Source organism: Ursus maritimus (assembly GCF_017311325.1).
Source record: "Ursus maritimus isolate PB19 chromosome X unlocalized genomic scaffold, ASM1731132v1 scaffold_X1, whole genome shotgun sequence".
NCBI lineage: Eukaryota > Metazoa > Chordata > Mammalia > Carnivora > Ursidae > Ursus > Ursus maritimus.
This window is the reverse complement of record NW_024423319.1, coordinates 113,717,266-113,737,932: the sequence shown is the minus strand read 5'-3', so window position 1 is coordinate 113,737,932 and position 20,667 is coordinate 113,717,266. Positions and strand designations below refer to the sequence as shown.

Here is a 20,667-nt window from a genome sequence, read left to right as displayed (position 1 = left end):
TGGATCATAGGGTAGCTCAATTTTTAACTTTTTAAGGGACCTCCACACTGCCAAAGTGGCTGTACCAACTTGCATTCCCAACAGTGTAAGAGGGATCCCCTTTCTCCACATCCTCTCCAACATTTGTTTCCTGCCTTGTCAATTTTTGCCATTCTAACCGGCATAAGGTGGTATCTCAATGTGGTTTTGATTTGAATTTCCCTGATGGCTGATAATTTTGAACATTTTTTCATGTGTCTGTTAGCCATTTGTATGTCATCATTGGACAATATTCTGTTCATATCTTCTGCCATTTTATGATTTGTTTGTTTCTCACGTATTGAGTTTGAGAAGTTCTTTGTAGATCTTGGATACCAGTCTTTTATCTGTAGCATCATTTGCAAATATCTTCTCCCATTCCGTGGGCTGCCTCTTAGTTTTTTTGACTGTTTCCTTGGCTGTGCAGAAGCTTTTTATCTTGATGAAGTCCCACAAGTTCACTTTTTCTTTTCTTTCTCTTGCCTTTGGAGATGTGTCATGAAAAAAGTTGCTGTGGCCAATGTCAAAGAGGTTGTAGCCTATGTTCTCCTCTAGGATTTTGATGGATTCCTGTCTCACGTCGAGGTCTTTCATCCATTTGGAGTTTATCTTTGTGTATGGTGTTAGAGAGTGGTCAAATTTCATTCTTTTGCATGTAGACCAATTTTCCCAGCACCATTTATGGAAGAAACTGTCTTTTTTCCACTGGATGTTTTCTCCTGCTTTGTCAAAGATTAGTTGCCCAAAGAGCTGAGGGTCCATTTCTGGATTCTCTATTCTGTTCCATTGGTCTATGTGTCTGTTTTTGTGCCAGTACCATGCTGTCTTTGTGATCACAGCTTTGTAGTATAGCTTGAAATCCGGCAACGTGATGCCCCCAGCTTTGTTTTTCCTTTTTAACAATTCCTTGGCGATTCGGCGCCTTTTGTGGCTCCACACAAACTTAAGGGCTGTTTGTTCCAGTTCTTTGAAAAATGTCATTGGTATTTTGATTGGGATGGCACTGAAATTGTAGATTGCTCTGGGTAGCATAGACATTTTAACTATGTTTATTGTTCTGATCCATGAGCATGGAATATTTTTCCATCTTTTTGTGTCTTCTTCAATGTCTTTCAAGAGTGATTTATAGTTTCTAGAATATAGATCCTTTACGTCTCTGGTTAAGTTAATTCCGAGATAACGTACGATTTTTGGTGCTATTGTAAATGGAATGGATTCTCTTTCTTCAGTCTCATTGTTTGTGTATAGAAATGCAACTGATTAGGGCCATATGCACCCCAATGTTCATAGCAGCATTGTCCACAATAGCTAAATCGTGGAAGGAGCCAAGATGCCCTTCAACAGATGACTGGATAAAGAAGATGTGGTCCATATACACAATGGAATGTTACTCAACCATCAAAAAGAACAATTTCACAACATTTGCAGCAACATAGACGAGACTGGAGGAGATAATGCTAAGCGAAATAAGTCAAGCAGAGAAAGATAGTTATCATATGGTTTCACTAATTTATGGAACGTAAGAAGTAGGAAGATCGGTAGGAGAAGGGAAGAAGAAGGGGGGTAAACAGAAGGGGGAATGAACCATGAGAGACTATGGACTCTGGGAAACAAACTGAGGGCTTCAGAGGGGAGGAGGGTGGAGGAATGGGATAGGCCGGTGATGGGTATTAAGGAGGGCACGTATTGCATGGTGCACTGGGTGTTATACGCAAGTAATGAATCATGGAACTTTACATCAAAATCTAGGGATGTACTGTATGGTGACTAACATAATAAAAATTATTATAAAAAAAAGTACAGCCTAAGGAATGTAGTCAATATTATAATAACGTTGTATGGTGACTATGCTTATTATGGTGAACACTGAATAATGTATAGAATTATTAAATCAATATGCTGTACACCTGAAATACACAACATGTCAATTTTACTTCAATAGTAAAAATAAAGTTTAAAAAAGAACACAGGCCAAATCTAACTGCAAAAAACCCAAAATTACAACAAAGGGACAGCCCTTACAGTGACCACACAAATAAGAGAAAAATGTTGATATGTACTCAGTGGCCATAAATGCAGAGTCACTTTTTTTAACAGCTGTGGAAAGCTCAGCATATGCTATGAACTGCACATGGTCGGAGAGCCTAAAGAACTGTGTGAATGGTGGGCCTGGTCTGCCTCTTACTGGAGGTATGACTTTGGGCAAGTTACTTAATCCCTCTATGCCTCATATCCACATATAATGGGGTGAAGTACTACCCCACAAGGTATTGAAATTAACTAATATAACTTAAAATAGAACCTGACACACAGAAAGTGCTTGATAAAGCTTAGCCGCTACCACTATCATTATCATCATCATCATGGCCAGCTCTGGGTTATACAGTACCCAACCTCTGAAACATCAGAACAGTTGCATACTTAAGTTTGTGAATTCTGAAAGGTCCCTCTCCACCATAAATAACTCTAACTCATCCTCTTTCTTTTCTCCTACTTGTGGATCATTTACACCAGGAAATTCAACTATTTCAGAAAACTAGGTCATTTGCAATTAAGTAATAATGTTTTCCTCTGCTGAATGAGAAACAAACTGCAAAGGCTTAAGTTTTGGTCTTTTATTATAAAAATCTACCAAGAGTCCAATTAGAAAAGTATCACTGAACCATCTACAAATTTAACTTAATGTAGCATTTTGTGGAAATGACTTTAATTCAGAGGCACTTCTATTAAAATGCAGACTTGATTAGTCAGCATCTACTTTCAAATTGGAGGTGCCATGGCTTATTGTCTAATTTCCAAATACATCATTTGTTGTAGTTTTAAACGGTGTTCACAAATTCTTTGAAATTCCTTCCATCAAGAAGTGGCACTTAATTCTCTTCTCCTTGGGTGAGGGCCGGTCATTATGATTCACTTCTAGCCAACAGAATATGATAGAAGGGACAACGTGAGACTTCTGAGACTGGGTCATAGAACATTGTGGCTTTCTTGTTGACCTGCTCCTTGGATCACTTGCAATGAGGAAAGCCACCTGCCATATTATAAAGATACTCAGGCAGCCCCATGGAGATGTGCATACAGCAAGGAACTATGGCTTCCTGCCAAAGGTCAGCAAGAGACTGGGGCCCTTTACCAACAGCCATGTGAGTGAGCCTTCTTGGGATCAGATCTTCCAGCTCCAGTCAAGCCTTCAGATGATTCAGTCCCCCTGGAGAGATCCTGAGTCAGAAGAACCAAGCTAAGCTGCTCCCAAATTCTTGATCCTCAGTAATTTTGAGACAACGTTTGATGTTTAAAGATGCTAAATTTGGGAATAATTTGTTATACAGTAACAAATACATTCCTCTATGGTAATTTGTTTAAGTTGATGATACTGCTTTTGAGAATTTCATGAAACCTATTACTTGAAGTAACTGGAGAAGCTGTATCATAATACAAATTAGCAGAAGTCACTGGCTTACTGGTTTGTTGTTAGGCAATTAATGCAAAGATCTGGGACAACGGGTATCATAAAGTAGTCTCAGCTTTATTAGTAAAGAAGATACGTAGGTAAATCAAAGGTGTGGCTTTTACTTATGAAACTTTTAAAGGAAATAAACATAGTATTACAACAAAATGTATTAATAATAATTTATTTAAAATTTCCCACAGATATGCCAAGTCTCTTAGATTTCTAAAAGAAGTTTCCTTTTTCAGCATTAAATGATACACTGTTCTTTTAGCATTAAAATAATAATCTGGGGCACCTGGGTGCCATTTTAGGGGCGACTGGGTGGCTCAGTTGGTTAAGTGTCTGCCTTAGGTGCAGGTCATGATCCCAGAATCCTGGGATGGAGCTGGGCATGGCTTCGGGCTCCCTGCACAGCGGGGAGCCTGCTTCTCTCTCTGCCCCTCCCCCTGCTCATGCTTTCTCTCTAACAAATAAAAATCTTAAAAAAATAAAATAAGATGATATAATCTGAGGTAAAGATATAAGAACTTGTCTTTTACTACCTATTTACGTGAAAAGTTTTTCAGATTTCTTAAGTACTAAAAACAACCAAAAGAACTTCTATACAGAAAAGGATTTTGGAAAAAATGAGTGAGACCCTTAATACAGAGATAAAGAATAACACAGTGGAGATAAAGGGCTCAATAAACAAAATGAAAGCACACTTGACAGAATGAACAGCAGGCTGGAAGAAGCAGAGGAATGAATGAGTGACCTAGAAGGCAGGGTAATGGAAAGTAATCAAACTGAACAAAAGAAAGAAAAAAGAATTATGTAAAATGAGAACAGACGTGGGGAACTCAGTGACTCCATCAAGCATAATAACATTTGTTATTTTAGTATTAAATGTCACAACTAATGTTTAATCAACGCAATGCTCTGGTTCACCAATATCTGAGTATGACAGAAGTAAGGAGAATCTGATTGCTAAAAGGTCAGCAGAATATCCCCCTTTACTAAACTCTAGAGTATGTATTGTTGCACCTTGATAAAGTCATATGACTTAAGAAAATCAGACCCCTTACATTCTCTTCTTTTAATACTACCAGCAAGTTCCTTAACTTGGAAACCACTATCTTCCAACTCTGTTCCAACTGCCACTACAGTAGTTCAGGCTTTCAACTCTCACTTAGGCTGACGTAAAAGGTTCTTAAATTGATCTTCCTTACTCTAGGCTCTCTCCCCTCCAACTTATCAATTTATTTATGCTACCTCAGTTATTGTTCTAAAACACAAACCTGATCTGGTAACTGTCCCCTACCTCAAAAACTTTGCATGTACCCTCTCCCCCTTCTCAATAGATGTATGATCCTTGAATCACTTCCTGGAAAGATAGATGCTAAACACTGTGAATTGAACACATGGATGACACAGAGACAAAAGATTGCAAACCATTGCTATAAAGTTTATCATGGCATTCAAAGCCCTGTTATAATCCTAACCCAACATGCGTTTAGCATGAGCTCAAGGCAAAAAGCAAACTTATTCTCATGGATTTAGATTCAAATAGATTTAAATGGCTGTTATATGAAAAGTCTTTATTTTTAAATAGTACTGCAAAACCATGCACATTTTAAATATAAGTTATTTAAAATTGATCACCTTCAGAGTTAAAAATTAGAAGGCATTAATATATTTATTTATTTATGAAGATAAATTTTTTTCCTCAAACTTTCTATAATCTCAAGGCTTACTGAATTTACATACCTGTGTACATTTTATTTTATACTGATGCAACATCTGTTTTAAGAGTAAGAGTTCTTAGCATATGTTCATAAAACAAAACTTTAAGCCTATGGAACAAATGGTAATTTCCTTTTTTTAGATAAAAATAATATGGAAACAACTGAAAGTAAGATCAATTTAGAGGTTCTAAGACCAATATAAACAAGCCCTGATTAATCAAACCCTGATCATCAGAGCACCAGACCTACTATTCCAGCCTATCGGTCATCTGACTTTTTACTTATCCTTACAACAGTGGCTTACACAGTTGTGGCTTACACCCTTACAACAGAAAAACACAAAAACAAAAAAAAAACAAAAAAATAGGTAACTCAAACCGGTTAAGTTTTACCTCCTATCGCAGCTAATGGGATGGGGAGGGGGTTGGAAGCAGATTATTTATAAAATACTACATAATTAATGTGTTTTTCCTGTTCTGTATTACCATATATCAAAGTTGACTGTATATATTCTGTACATAAAATGAAAATACATAAGTATACTAGGGAAATAATACATGCTAACAGAAATATAGTAGGTTGGCAATAAATTATCACCCTCATCCACTCTTCCCTACCAACCTCCTATCAAAAAAACAATGTTCCTTTTAAATGCTAATAAATTCCTCTGGGCGTCATATAAATTCCAGAACTCTTCAAATAAACTACCTGTCTGGTTGAGGAAGATCCAAAAAGAGCACCATATTTTCTGCAGATAAAATCTAAAAATGTCTCTAAGAAACTGTATCAAGCATGACCAATAGAAAGCATCTTTGGAAAAAAAAGGTAGAATTAAGATACCCAACTAAAAATTTCACCTAAGAATATTAAGCATAATTTTATAAGCATAATACGCATAGATGTACTTTTCACAACATATAGGACATTATTTACCTAAGTAAATTAACTTGGCTACAGAATAGGTCTGCTGTTAAAAACATTTTTCTACCTATATAACTGGAAATCATTTGTAGAAGCCTACCCAGAATCAAGCTCCATTTTCCCTTTTCCAACAATGCTTAGTGTATCTGAAATGTAGGTAAACATGGGGGAATGGTGATCTACTAAGAGAATTAGGAAGGCGAAGTTAAATGTTTTCTAAGTCATTCTAAGGACTTCTAACTTTCTCCAAGCAATGATACATCACTGGAAGATTTCAAAAATAGAAATCACAGGATTGTACTTCTGAATTATAAAGATTCTAGTGACGATGCTGAAAATGGGGGTGAGGTGAGAATGGAGGCAAAGCCATCAATTAGGAGTTAATTATGAGTTCTTAATTAAAGGGAGAGGTGACTTTGGAAGGCAGTTTGGCAGCCACCCGAAATGCATATATCCAGCAATTTCATTTCTAGATATGAACCCAGAGAAATAATCCTACATAATAATGTACAAAGACATTGCTCTAGAATGTTCACTCTGTTGTTTGTAATATTAAAAAAGTAAAAAACTTCAATGACCATCAATAGGGGAATGAATAAATACAGATGGAATATCATACTACAGTTAAAAGAAATGAATTAGATCTATGTATACCACCATAGCTAAATTTCAAAAATCAAATGAAAAAAAATAAGTTGCAGAAAAATGTATTCTGAAGTTTGTTATTTATCTAAATCAAAACACATAAAACAACATTACATATTTTCTGTTTACCTACAAAGGCTACATTCCCTGAGTGCTTCTGTGTGCCAGGTACTATTCTAAGCACTTTGAACTCATTTATTCCTCGCTACATTCTTATGCTATAGGCAATATTACCCCATTTTACAGATGAGGAAACTAAGGCATGGAGTTTAAGAATCTTCTCAAAGGCCTAAAAACAGGAAGTAACAGAGCCAGGATTCAAACTCAGGCAGCCTTGTCGAAAATTTAAAGAGCAAAGATTCTGTAAAGGTTCATGCCAAATTCCAAAGACTTTATTCTGGAGAAGGGGATAGGTATCAGGGTAGGGGAGTGGAGCCAGAGGAATCTTTAGCTTAGCTGCAACGTTATTTTTTTTTTATTTGACAGAGATAGACAGCCAGCGAGAGAAGGAACACAAGCAGGGGGAGTTGGAGAGGAAGAAGCAGGCTCATAGCGGAGGAGCCTGATGTGGGACTCGATCCCATAACGCCGGGATCACGCCCTGAGCCGAAGGCAGACGCCTAACCGCTGTGCCACCCAGGCGCCCCTGCAACGTTATTTTTAACAATGTATCCAATTATTTTTTAACAATATGTCAATTTTTCTCTATAAAAATTTGTAGCATATTAAAAAAAGTCTCGGCCAAAGACGCTAAAGTGTCGATCGTGGTTGACTGTGGATGATGGAAATATGGGGACTTTTCTTCCTGCAATTTCTTTGGAGTTTTCAGTATCTTTCAGTTTTTAAAAAAGCCAGTACTATTTAATGCAAAACTATTTCCTTTCAATATTTTAGCCAACAACCATAAAATTGTTCCAGTGCCTCATAAGCCTAAATCTTTCTGAAGTTTGGCACTTAATGTCATTTTGCACTGGATAACTGTCAAGGGGCCTCCCTGTGCGTGGCAGGCTATTTAGCAATACCCACTAGATGCCAGTAGCAGACCCCATCCCGGCTGTGAAAACGAAAAAAGTCTCCAGACACTGCCAAATGTCCCCTGCGAGACAAAATTGCCCCAGGCTGAGAACTACCGTAGTTAATAAGCTATAAGATGCTTTATATCTTTTAACTTCATATAACTGCTTTAGTTTAAGGATTCCAAATATATAAGCCTTTATAAGTTTCTCACACTCAAAATGTGAAGAAAGTTTCAAGCGAAATAATCCTATACAGCAAGCACTTAAAATCCAAAGAATGATGAACAATGGCCATGGCAGACTCGCTTGCGTCCCCTTATTCCGCAAAGAAGGGAACCAACCCAGCTCTGCCGCCCAGCCCCGCGAAGGCCAGGTAAGGGCAAGGGACGACTGGACGGCCCTACCTCACCGCGCGAGGCCCTGCGTCCTACAGCCGCCACGTTTCCGACTCCCTACGCGGGCGCAGGGTCCCTCCGCTCCAAACCTCCCGCCCGCGCGCTGCATCCTGGGAGATCCGGGCCGGAGGCTGCGTCGAAAGCAGAGGAGGCGGAGCCTGCCGAGCCAGCCCAGAGACGGTTGCCCAGAGAGGCTGAGGAGGCGGGGCCTCCAAGGAATGTTGTGAAAGCGAAGGGCGGGCGGAGCTTGCTCGGGCGGAGCTCCGCGCGGGAAGCTCCCGTGATCCGGTGGTAGGCGGAGGCGGGTCCGCAGTGCAGGGGACGTCGGGGGAGCGGAGCCCAAACGAGAAGCTAATGGAAAGCCAGGCTGGGGCCTGGTTCCGCCTCCAGACCCAGGCGGCCACATTGGATTGGACAACGCGGCGACGCTTCCGCCCGCCTCCCGGTGTCACGCGACTGTCTCCACCTCCCGCCCTTCCCTCTCTACCTACTGGCCCGCTTGGCCAGTGATGAGATATTCGGACAGGTGGGGAAGTGGCCACGGCGATCGAAATCACGTCCACTACCGCGACCATGGCCGAGGTGAGGAGGTGATCACACCGCTGCCGGCCCTCCCCTCAGACCCGGAAGCTTCCTCTGAAGCTCGGGGGCTGTGCGCCCAGGTGCAGGTGGGCTGGGCTGAAGGGAAGCGGGGTGGTGCGCGTGGTGTCTAAGCGTCCCTTCGTGTCTCCCTTTCAGTATCACGCCCAGAATAAAGCCAAGCTCATCTCTGAGACCCGACGGAGATTCGAAGCCGAATATGTGACAGGTGGGTACCGCGTTCTCGATGTTGAGGCAGGTGTGCAGTGAGCGTCCCCAACTTTCTAAAGGTGTTTGCAGGTGTCTGTGGGAGGCTTTAGGGACCATTTCGACCCTCACAGTGATGATGCCCTGCACGTTCCAAGGTTTTCTTCTCCATAACACGCCATGCACTTTGCTCCAAGTGGACAGGTGATAGGCCCATTGCTTCCTAAAGGGTTAAAGTAAGTTGGAAATTGGTGAGTTTCTAGCATCTCGAGTTTGTGGAACTTGCAGGACACTTTCAAGGCCCACGGCACAGGTGACACTGTCCAGTGCACGGTTTCGCTGCTGACAACAATAGAGAAAAAAAATCTGGAAACCGCCATAATGCTATTCACGTGTACTTAATTGGGGATACAAATTCCTTGGCTATTTTGCCTAAATTCCCCTTCATACATCCCAGTATGCTACCCACGGAGTAGGCCTCCCAGGGCTGGATCAAGTTCTCTTTCATCCCACATTCTACCTAGCCAAAGTACCTGTGAGTCCAGAATTGATTTATTTGTTGAACATTATGTGTTCATATGGTTGAACAGATGTCCCAGATACTTGAAACTGATTATTTAATGCTTGTACAGTAATTTTTAAAAACCTGCAGGATAATTTATTATAAATATGAAATATTGAATCCTGACCCTGCCACTTAATAGCTTAGTTGTCTTTTCTAAGCCCCTGTTTCCTTATCTGTGTAATATGAATAATTAGGTTAGGAGGATTAACTGAAAAAAACATAGATCAAACTGCCTAACATGGGGTTAACCTATTGTAGGCTCTCAACGAGTATTTTGTTTCAAGTCGTTTTGGTTGCTGTGGAAGGGGTTAAGCTTCTGCATCTTGACTTTAGTGCTCAGCAGAGGTTCTCTGCGACTTTAGACTGCCCTAGATTAAATGTCAGTGATGACCTAGAACAAATAAGGAAATGTGTTCCAAATAACCTGGTCAGTAAATCTTTTCATCCTCCCTGTCAATTTTCTTCACATCCCGAACTTTGCACTAGAGAGTTGCAAAAGCACTTGATTCACTTTTAGCCCAGAGATCTCATTTAAATGATATAACTGGTTTTAGTAAAAAGATAATTCTAAAATTGCTTCATATGGAAATGTAATTCTTATAGTTACATGGTTTGTAGTGTTTTAAGAAGTAACCCAGAACTTGACCTAATGGGCTAGTGTCTCCCCAATAGTCAGGTACTTATGCCCAATGGAGGAAGCAGGATATGTGTGTGTGTGTGTGTGTGTGTGTGTGTGTGTGTATATATATGTGTGTATGTGTATAGTCAGACAAGTTTAGCAATAGGTAAGATCATAAAAGTTATCTTGGTCCAGCCTTCTCATTTTTAAAATGAAGAAAGTAAGATGTAGAGAGATTAAGTGATTTACTCCAAATCCTTGGTGTTAATGGCTAGGCCTGGGCTGGTTTTCTGAATTTCACTACAGTGAAAATCTTTTGGCAACACCATCATGTTGAATTAGATCATGTCACTCCCCAGCTTGAAATTCTTCAATACATTCCCACTGTGTTCAGAATAAATATCTCAGTTCTTTATGGTGGCCTACAATGCAAGGCCATGCATGCTGTAGCTCTTGCCCACCCTTCCATCCTAATTCGTACCTACTTTCTTCGCTTAGTACAGATTTCACCACTTCCCACAGTGAGAAACATACCACACATGCACACATAACTGGAGCAAAAGTTCCTTAAAGAATACTTATTCTTAAAACCTATGACTCCCTGTTCCATGACCCACAAAATTGACATCACATCCTACATGACCTACAGTTTGAAAAACATAACCAGCCACACTGCTTCTTTTATGTTGTTCAAACAGACTGTATCTGTTTTTATCTTGGGACCTTTCCACTTCTCTTTGTTTGGAAGGCTCTTGCCCAGATAATGTGGACAGCTAGGTCCTTTTTTTCTTTTCCATCTTGGTTTAAATGTATCTGAGAGGCCTTTGCTGATTACTAAATAGCCTCTGTCTTGTCTTGTTTTATTTTGTCTCCAGCTTTTAACCATAACCTGTAATTATTGTGTTCATTTGTTTACTTGCTTATTGTTCATTCCTCCAGTAGAATGTGTGTGGGTCTGGGGCAACCTGTAGACATTGAGGGCAGGGACTGACTCACCTCTGTATACCTAGCACAGTTTTCAATAGATACTCAATATAGCAATGCTTAAATATATACGTAGGGAGATTAATCCAAGTCTGCGTTATGAGTTGTCCTAACTGGCTCCCTGCCCCACCCCCCCTCAAAGTCTGGCAAAGAGTAGCCCTCACAATATGTTTCATGAAGACGAGCATTATTTCAAAGTAAAGCATTCTATGGCATTAACTTTAGGGAGGGTTGTGTCCTTAAATATTCACACTTGGGTTACATGTGAAATGTGTGTGAGTGGGTTATCTGCACAGCTGTTATAAATACTAATGTAATTAATTTAAAGACTTGCACAGGAAAGGAAAATAAAAACCTGCAAAGACTTTCTACCTTTAAAGTTTGAGTTGTTTCCTGAGATACTGCATCAGGTAAATGTAAAGTAGGAAAGTGGTAAAAAGGGGTTTTTGATCTGCCTGTGTCCACCCTTTCAAGTTTACTTTTTAGAAATTAACTCGAGTGCTTAGAGAACCTTCACTTTTCCTCTTTCATTTCACCCTTTCTATTGTCGCTAACAATGTTATGTTTCAGAAGAAGCTTAAGGCTTACTTAAGCAAATAAATGTGATGTTTTTCTTAAAGGAAAATATTATCTGCAAATATGTCACTTTAACACTGGCTGTACTCCAAAAACTCTTTTGGAGGTAGGTTCTTGGGAATTCCAAGCACATTTTTGTTTCCATAGAAATTAAGTTACCAATTATGGATAGATTTGTAGCTGTCAGAAAGAATAAAAGTTCATTACTGTTTTATGCATTACAAGTGGTCCTTTTTTTCCTCATTGTTTCTGTGAGAAATTCCATGCTGAGTCTCAAATGAGAAACATTTCCCGTTCTCTCTTCCTCCTTCTGGTGGCCAAGGCAAAAGACTACTCCCTTGTGACAGTAATTTATTTGGTTCCTCAAATAGTCATTATGTGCTTAATTCTGGGAAGCAGTGTGTCCGTATTAGAGAAAGAACTGAAGAAGGATAGAGCCCCTTCCTGAACTACTACAGTCTAGTAGAGGCATTAAAACAGGGCTATTAGTATTCAGGCAAATTGTATCAAGAGGAATAAGAGTTCTAGAATCATTTCTGTAGAAGTCAAAGACAAGGAAAAAAATCACGTGGTTAAGGTGATTGGATTAGCACCAAGGGAGAAAAAGACTTCATAGAAAAGGTGGAAACTTTGGAAAGATTTTTTTCACTTTTTTCATGTTTTTTAATGCAGTCAAAACTACCCATTCCTTTGTGGTTTCTTTCATTGCCGTTAAGTTAAATAATTTCCTCTCATCCGATAATTTCCTAGTCCTTTAATTTTTGCTTTGTCTTGGCTTATTATTTTTTACAACTTGAAATATTTTTTAAGTACAACTTGTATGAAACATGAATAAAGTGAACACTCATGTACTTGCCACTGCCATTCAGGGGCAGTGGTGTGTCCTACGTTTGGTGTTACTCATTCTCTTGCTTTTCATTAGCTTTACCACCTGATATGTTCTTCACCAGTACTTTATTAAGTTTAGCTGTTTTTGAACTTCAAATAAAAGCTGAATGTATTTTTCCATGACTTGATTCTGTTACTCAGAGTCACTCGTATTGTCAAACATAGGTGTAACTGATTGCTTTTGATAGCTGCGTAGTAGTGCATGGAATGTAAATATCAGTTGATGGATTTGGGATCGTTTCTAGGCTTTGCTATTATGTGTAGTGCTGCTGCAGACTTTTTTAAACATGTCTGGTGCCTAGACTTTCTCTGGGGCAGTGGTTCTCAAAGTTGGTCTAGGAACTGTAGTTCCTTGAGACCATTTCAAGGAGCTTGAGAGGTCAAAACAATTTTTATAATAACACCAAAGCATCATTTTCCTTTTTCACTGTCATTCTCTCACAAGCATACAGTGGCATTTTCCAGAGGTCACATGGCATGTGGTGATGTTGCTCTGACAGCTGATAGAATATGTGCTTGTGTGTTCTCATGTTTAAACTTTCCTCAGTTCTGATACCTAATAAAATAACTACTTACTGGTAAATATAACTCATATAAACAAAAAAGCTCTTTGGAGTCCTCAGGTAGTTTTAAGAGTGTAAAAGGGATCCTGAGACCAAGAAATTTGAGGATCGCTGCTCTAGGGTTTGCACCCGACAGTGAAATGTGTGGGTCATCGATGAGGCACATGTTCAACTTTACTAGGTAATGCCAAACTAGTTCCCAAAGTGATTATACCAGTTTTTATTTTAACCAGCAGTTTGTGAGTGTCCTTGTTTTTCCACACTCTAAAACTTGGTGGTGGCGGTGTTTTGTTGTTGTCTTTTTAATTTTTGCCCATCTGATTTAAGGTGTAGGGATATCTCATTGTGGTTTTAACTTGCATTGTTTTGAGTCCCAGCAAGATTGAGCATTTCTTCATATCTTTATGTACCATTTGGTTTCTGCTTCCATGAAAATCACTTCTTCGGGCTCTTGGCCTGTTGTTCCTCCGTATAAGTTAAAGAATCAGCTTATCATGTTTCTGCAAAAAACCAACTGTTGTTGGGATTTTGAATGGAATTGTGTTAAATCAGAGGACCAATTCTGGGAGGCTTGACATCATCAGGGTTGTGTCTTCCTAACCAGACACCTGGTATATCTTTGCTAAACTTTACCTTATTGGAAGATTTATAATTTTCTCCATAAAAGTTAACTCACTTTTGTTACATTCATTCCCGGGTACTTACATGGGGTTTTGTGTGTGTGTGTGTGTGTGTGTGTGTGTGGTTTAAATGGTATCTCTTAAGAATTTTCTGATTGTGGTTAACAGAAAGTACATTTGACTTTTTTTTTACGTTAATATTGAATTCAAAAACCTTACCACCTCTTATTAATTTTGATAATTTATCTTTAGATTAGTTTTGAATTTCTGTGTAGACAATGATATCACCTTGAAATAATGACAGTTTTCTTTCTAAATTCCCAATTCTTACGACTTTAAATGCTTTTACTTTACACTGGCTGGACTTCAGAACACTGTTCAATTGAAGCAGTGAGAAAAGCCTACTTGTCTTGTTCCTGATCTTAGAAAGATAGCCTCAAACATGTCACCATCAAGTATGATCTCTGTAGATATCCTTTATGAAAATGAAGAAGTTTCCTTCTACTTCTGGTTTGTTAGGTTGGGTTTTTGTTTGCTTTGTTCCCAGCACGACTGATGGTTGAATTTTACTAAATGCATTTTCTTCATCTATTGAACACATTTATTGTATCTGATGAGATGTTCACTTGTTTTTTCTTTTTTAATCTGTTAATATGGTAGATTCTATTAATCACGTTTTTAAAATACATTGCTGTATTCAGTTAACTGACATTTTGTTTAGGAGTTGTACATCTATATTCATAAATTAGCCTGTAATTTTCCTTTCTTACATTTTTCTTGTGCAATTTTGACATCAAGATCACGTAGGCTTCATAAAACGAGTTAGGAGCATTTCCTCTTTTCTACTCCCTGAAAAACGTAGTCATTGTGTAGTTATAACCTCATTCTCCATATTCACCCCTCCCCCATTTATTATTGTTTTATATGTTAGTGTTTGTCTACTTACCATATACTTACTAATATCTTTATTTACCATCCCTTCTTCAGTTTCACATCTTGCATCTGGGATCATTATTGTTTCATCTTAAGTATAACCTTTAGATTATTCTTTAATGTCTTTCTTTTGTCTTCCTTTTTTTCCCCCCATTAAGCAATTAACCTTGAAGAGTGCCTTCATTTTATTAGGCTGAAGGAGACAAAGTGATTAGAGAAGTAGAAGAACCAGGATGATCTCTGAGAGAATTTCAAGGACAGGATGATTAGCAGTGACTAGAAGAAACCTCTGTAGGTAAAGGGTACATAAAACAGGGATTGTCCTTAATCAACTGCCCTCTCTGGAGAGGAAGAGTAGAAGGAAAATGACATTTAAAGTGTAACTACACTATTGAATGTTTTACATAAGCTCTCTAGATTATAAACCACCCAAGGGATCCACTCAGGCTTTATTCATCTTTGCATCTGCAATACCTAGCTCCATTTTGAACTAGCATAACGTGGGAGATCATAAATTAGTCCTCAAAGCTAATGAGTTGTTATCCTCCAGTAGTGGAAGCCTTTAAAAGATAGGTAGACAGACACTTGCATTTTCTTAAATTTTGTTCCATCTTTAACATTCTCACAGTTAACCTTTTAAAGTTGTCATGATCAGAGCAAGAGGAAAAGATTTTAAGAGTCTATCAATTTTTGTCCTTATTTTACATATCGAAATACCAAGCCTCTGTCGTAGAGAATATAAGATTATAACTTTTTTATATTTTATTTGATTTTATTTTTTATTTAAATTCAATTAATTAACATATAGTATATTATTAGTTTCAGAGGTAGAGATTAGTGATTCGCCAGTCTTATATAACACCCAGCGCTCATTGCATCACATGCCCTCCTTAATGTCCATCACCCAGTTACCCCATCCCCCCACCCACCTCCCTCCAGCAACCCTCAGTTTCTTTCCTATGATTAAGAGTCTCCTATGGTTTGTCTCCCGCTCTGATTTTTTTTCTTGTTTTATTTTTCCCTCCCTTCCCCTATGATCCTTTGTTTTGTTTCTTAAATTCCGTATATGAGTGAGTTCATATGATCATTGCCTTTCTCTGATTGACTTATTTCGCTTAGCATAATACCCTCTAGTTCCATCTAGACATTGCAAACGCTAAGATTTCATGTTTTTTTTTGATGTCTGTATATATTGATTGTGTATATATACCACATCTTCTTTATCCATTCATGTAAGATTGTAACTTTACATGGAGACTTGAGTGGTAAATTGGTGATGGGATAGAGGATTGGTAGACCTGCTGATTTGTGAATCTTATTCTCAGTAATGACTTTTATCAGTGCCTGGCAAATATTTTTTGACTTATCTCTTTAAGTTGTTGATACCTATTCTTCATATATGTTCATCCTGAATGTTAAGCGAAATATACAACTTTAAAGAGTCTGTTACTAGTATACTGTCATTTCTAGGATATCAACTTGTATTTAGTGAATTATTATTTGAATACACACAATGCAGTATTACTCAGCCATCAAAAAGAATGAACTCTTTCCATTTGCAACAGCGTGGTTGGAACTAGAGTGTATTATGCTAAGTGAAATAAGTCAGTGAAAGATAAATATCATATGATTTCACTCATACAGGGAATTTCAGAAACAAACAGATGGAGGCCCCGGGGTGGCTCAGTCAGTTAAGCATCTGCCTTCAGCTCAGGTCATAATCCCAGGATTCTGGGATCAAGTCCTGCATCAGACTCCCTGCTCCATGGGGAGCCTACTTCTCCCTCTGCCTCTTTCTCTGTGTCTCATGAATAAATAAACAAAATCTTAAAAAGAAAAAAAACAGATGAACATAGGGGAAAGGAAGGGAAAATAAGATAAAAACAGAGAGGGAGGCAAACTATAAGAGACTCTTAACTATAGAGAACAAACAGGGTTGCTGGAGGGGAGGCAGGTGGGGGGGTGGGCTAAATGGGGGATGGGTGTTAAGGAGAGCACTTGTTGGGATGAGCACTGGGTATTATATGTAAGTGAAAAATCACTAAATTCTACTCCTGTCCTGAAACCAATACTACACTATATGTTAACTAACTTGAATTTAAGTTTAAAAAAAGAAGCATAATAAGATTTGAACATCATGAAGGAAAAAAAAAATTAGTCCCTAGTCATATCATAGTGAAAATGTGAAAACACCACAAAGAAAAAAAATCAAACCACCAAAAAGAAGAGACAGATTATCTACAAAGGAACAGAAATCAGACTGATACTTGATTTCTCCTCAGCAACAGTTAATGCCAGATAACAGTGAAATAATTTCCTGGAAGTGCCAAGGGAAATAACTGCCCATTTAGAATATTTAGTCAAAAATGAGGGTAAATTTTTTCAAATATGCAAAGTTCACTGTATCTAATAAAAAACTACTTGACTACTTCACAAATAAGTATACAGAACCCAGAAGGAGACAGAAAGATCAAGAAACAATGAAAAGCAAAGAAATAGGTAAGCAAATTAGTAAAGAAAAAATCTAAATGTTAATGTTAAAAAAAATTGTGACACTATTAGCAGGTAGAGAGATTGGAAGGACTTGTGTTATTTAGAAGGAGGGTAGAGATACTAACTGTAGATTTTGTTAGTAACATGTGAGTATTTCAAATAATGATAACCACTGAGATACAGAAATAAACTATTTAATTTCCAAGCCAGTGGAGGAATGAAAAGGTGAATGAAGAAAGCATCTCTCGGGGCGCCTGGGTGGCGCAGTCATTAAGCATCTGCCTTCGGCTCAGGGCGTGATCCTGGCGTTATGGGATCGAGCCCCACATCAGGCTCCTCCGCTATGAGCCTGCTTCTTCCTCTCCCACTCCCCCTGCTTGTGTTCCTTCTCTCGCTGGCTGTCTCTATCTCTGTCAAATAAATAAATAAATAAAATCTTTAAAAAAAAAAAAAAAAAAAGCATCTCTCCAGTAGGAAGCAGGAAAGGAGAAAAAAAGCAGCATAGTAACCAGAAAACACAGAGTAAGACAGCTGGAATAATCCCAACTTTATCAAGGTACCATAAATATAGACAAATTTGTACTTATTAACGGAGCAGATTTTTAAAAATCTTAATTGCATTCTACCTAGAAGATACTAACCTAAATTAATGTAGAAAGGTTGAAGATAAGGAGATGGAAAAAAAGTGTACAAAACAAAGTGTCCTAACCAAAAGTAATACTGTGTTGGCTTTACTTTTGTTAGACAAAATATTTAGGGTGAAAAACATTAGTACATTAAAAAAGGGATTCTACTGTTGATTAATGGAACCCTGAAAAGGTATACCATTTAGAACTAACAACATAAGCATCTCACAGTGTAGCCTTCACATATATAAAGCAAAAGCTCCCAGAATTATGAGAGAAATTCAAGAAATACACAAAACATGTTTAATGATTTTAACAAACCTCTTTCAGAAATATGCAGAGCAAGCAGGCAAGAGATCCTTAAAATTTTGTTTTGTTAAGTAAACCCTACCCCCAACATGGGGTTCAAACTCAGGACCCTGAGATGAAGAGTCTCATCCTCTACCGACTGAGCCGACCAGGTGCCCCAAGATTTTAGATTCTAACACAACAAACAAAGTTGGTCAAAGATATATATGTATGTGTATGTATGACTGTATAGTCCCTTCTGCTCAACAAATAGGGGATATGTATACTTTAGAAAATATATTTGTGCTCTTGGAGCTTTTGCAAACATTCACCACATATTAAGTCATAAAGGAAGTCTCAGAAATTCCAAAACAGCTACATCATACCCATGTTTTCACACCATTAAGCAACTACATTAGAAGTCATAATCCCGGGTTTTGGCACCAAAAAACAAAAACAAAAACAAGTCAAACAGGTACTTAAATGTTAGGAAACTGAAATAACACACCTCTAAATAATCCACGGGTTAACAACTTCCCTGTATTGTGTGTAATTCTTAACACTGCTAAATAAGTCATGGGTTATAGAGGATATCACAATGGAAGTTACTAAGTAGTTAAAGCTGAACAACAGAATATCTATGGTCTTACATTCATTGATTTGAAAACAAGGCCTAAATAAAAATCAGCTATAGATTCAATTCAAGGAGCTACAAAATGAACATGAGTAAATACAGAGAAAGTAGAAGGAAACAAATAGGAGCAGATATTCACGATATAGGAAGGAAGATCAATACAATAAACATAAGCTGGTTGTTTGAAAGGACTAGTGAAACAGACAAGCCTAGGTTGACTGATTAAGAGCAAAGGGAAAATGCAAAGATGCAAGGAACAAAAAGCCGACGTAATTAAAGATGTGATAGAGATTTTTAAAATCATAAGAGAATACAGTCACCAGGTTTATCACAGTAAGTTATAAAACTTACATTAAGTGGAAAACTTTATGGAGAAGAGAAAAATCATCTCACATTGTCTCAATGAGAAGTAAAAAGTCTAACTAGGTCAATGACCATTAAAGAGACTGAGTCGGCAGCCATAGCTCCCTACCACTGTCCCCGTTGCAGAGAGATGTGCACATAAATAAGGCCCAAGCAGTTGGCTAGTCCCAGGAACACAAAGATGATAATCAGAAAATGCAGCAGAGGAATTTACCACATTAGCAACGTGCTTCTCAATGACATTTCTGAATAGGTCCGATTCAACAATCAAAACCACAAAGAAAGGTAAACATCGAGAAATCTTTCATCTCATGTGCCTCTTCTGTCCCTTCTCTTTTCTCTTTAGCTAACCATATTTGTTTTCTTTTTCTTTTTTCTATACTTACTTGAGCAAATAGAAATACATATGCATTAACAAAATTAAATGAGGAAAAGCTTTTATTTCAACAAAGACAGACACCACACTGGCTATAATTCAGCTTCGTGTAAAACAAACAAAACTTCACGCAAACAAGGAAAACTTTCTTTGCTCTAAGAGAGTATCTTCTAAAAACCTACAACAAATGTTATGTTTCATTGTGAAACTTCAAAATAACTCCCATAAAGTTAAGGGAAAGACAGTGATCTCCACTATTGTTTCTAAAATTCTACAGTGTATAAAATAACCTAGTTACCAGTACGGCAAAGAAAATAAGAGGAATAGAGTTTGCCACTCTTGTTATCATTGGCTCATGTAGCAACACAGATATCTATAAAGTGCGTCATAATCTAATAGAAGAAATTTGCAGCAGTTTTTCTTTTATCAAGAAAATTGTGTTACTAAAGAACACTGAAAGACCTGGATAAATAAATGGAGGTCTATATCATCTAAAATAAAAAGCACCTCCCCTCTCTACAGAAACTCATAGGTCAGCAAAGTTTTCTTTTTGTACAGCCCTCGCACTAAGAATGGTTTTTATATTTTTAAAGGATTACTTAAAAAAAAACAACAACGCCAGCCATCTGTGGCCTTCAAGGTCTAAAATTTTTAGATATTTACCATCTAACCCTTTACAGAAAGTTTTCCAACACCTGTAATAGACCAGTGGTTCTCAAAGTGTGATCCCTGGACCAACAGCAGTCAGCATCCTGTAGGAACTTTTTACAAATGCAGACTCTTGGTTCCCGTCCATGAATTAAGCACTCTGGGAGTGGGGTCCAGTAATCCCCTTTTAAACAAGCCATCCTGGTGATTGACAGGTGCTGAAGTTTTGAGAATCACTGCTATAGGCTAGTGGCTTAATCCCATCTTAAAAGAGCACCTGCCTCTCAGTCTTTCACCAGATGACTTCACAGGAAAGTGGGGGTTTAGGGTAGGTTGTGGCCTACTAACATTCCCTTAAGGTTGTCCTTTAGGGAATATTTTGTTATTTTAGCCTGATGATTCCCATTGTTGACAGTAACACAGTCCAGCCAATAGAAATGGTCCAGCCAGTACAGATGATCTTCCAGGGCCCTGACAGGACTTTAGGTGGATCAGTGCTCAAATCCTGGAGAAATGAGAGTGTTTAGGAGGTTTC

General features: G+C 38.2%; 2 protein-coding genes across 3 annotated transcripts in view; one reads left to right on the top strand and one right to left on the bottom strand.

Moving 5' to 3' along the window:
* FANCB (FA complementation group B) overlaps positions 1 to 8,291 on the bottom strand; it is a 27,735-nt gene extending 19,444 nt beyond the window's left edge. The window contains exon 1 of the mRNA XM_040634233.1: positions 8,180 to 8,291. The gene's annotated coding sequence lies outside the window, so the exon portion shown is untranslated. The remainder of the gene's footprint in view (positions 1 to 8,179) is intronic.
* Positions 8,292 to 8,593: 302 nt separating this feature from the next.
* The window catches only part of MOSPD2 (motile sperm domain containing 2), a 55,983-nt gene continuing 43,909 nt past the window's right edge, over positions 8,594 to 20,667 (top strand). For both annotated transcript variants that reach the window (XM_040634251.1, XM_040634243.1), the window contains exons 1-2: positions 8,594 to 8,752; positions 8,909 to 8,978. In XM_040634251.1, coding sequence (XP_040490185.1) covers positions 8,744 to 8,752; positions 8,909 to 8,978 — 79 coding nt within the window. In that variant the 5' untranslated portion in view covers positions 8,594 to 8,743. The remainder of the gene's footprint in view (positions 8,753 to 8,908; positions 8,979 to 20,667) is intronic.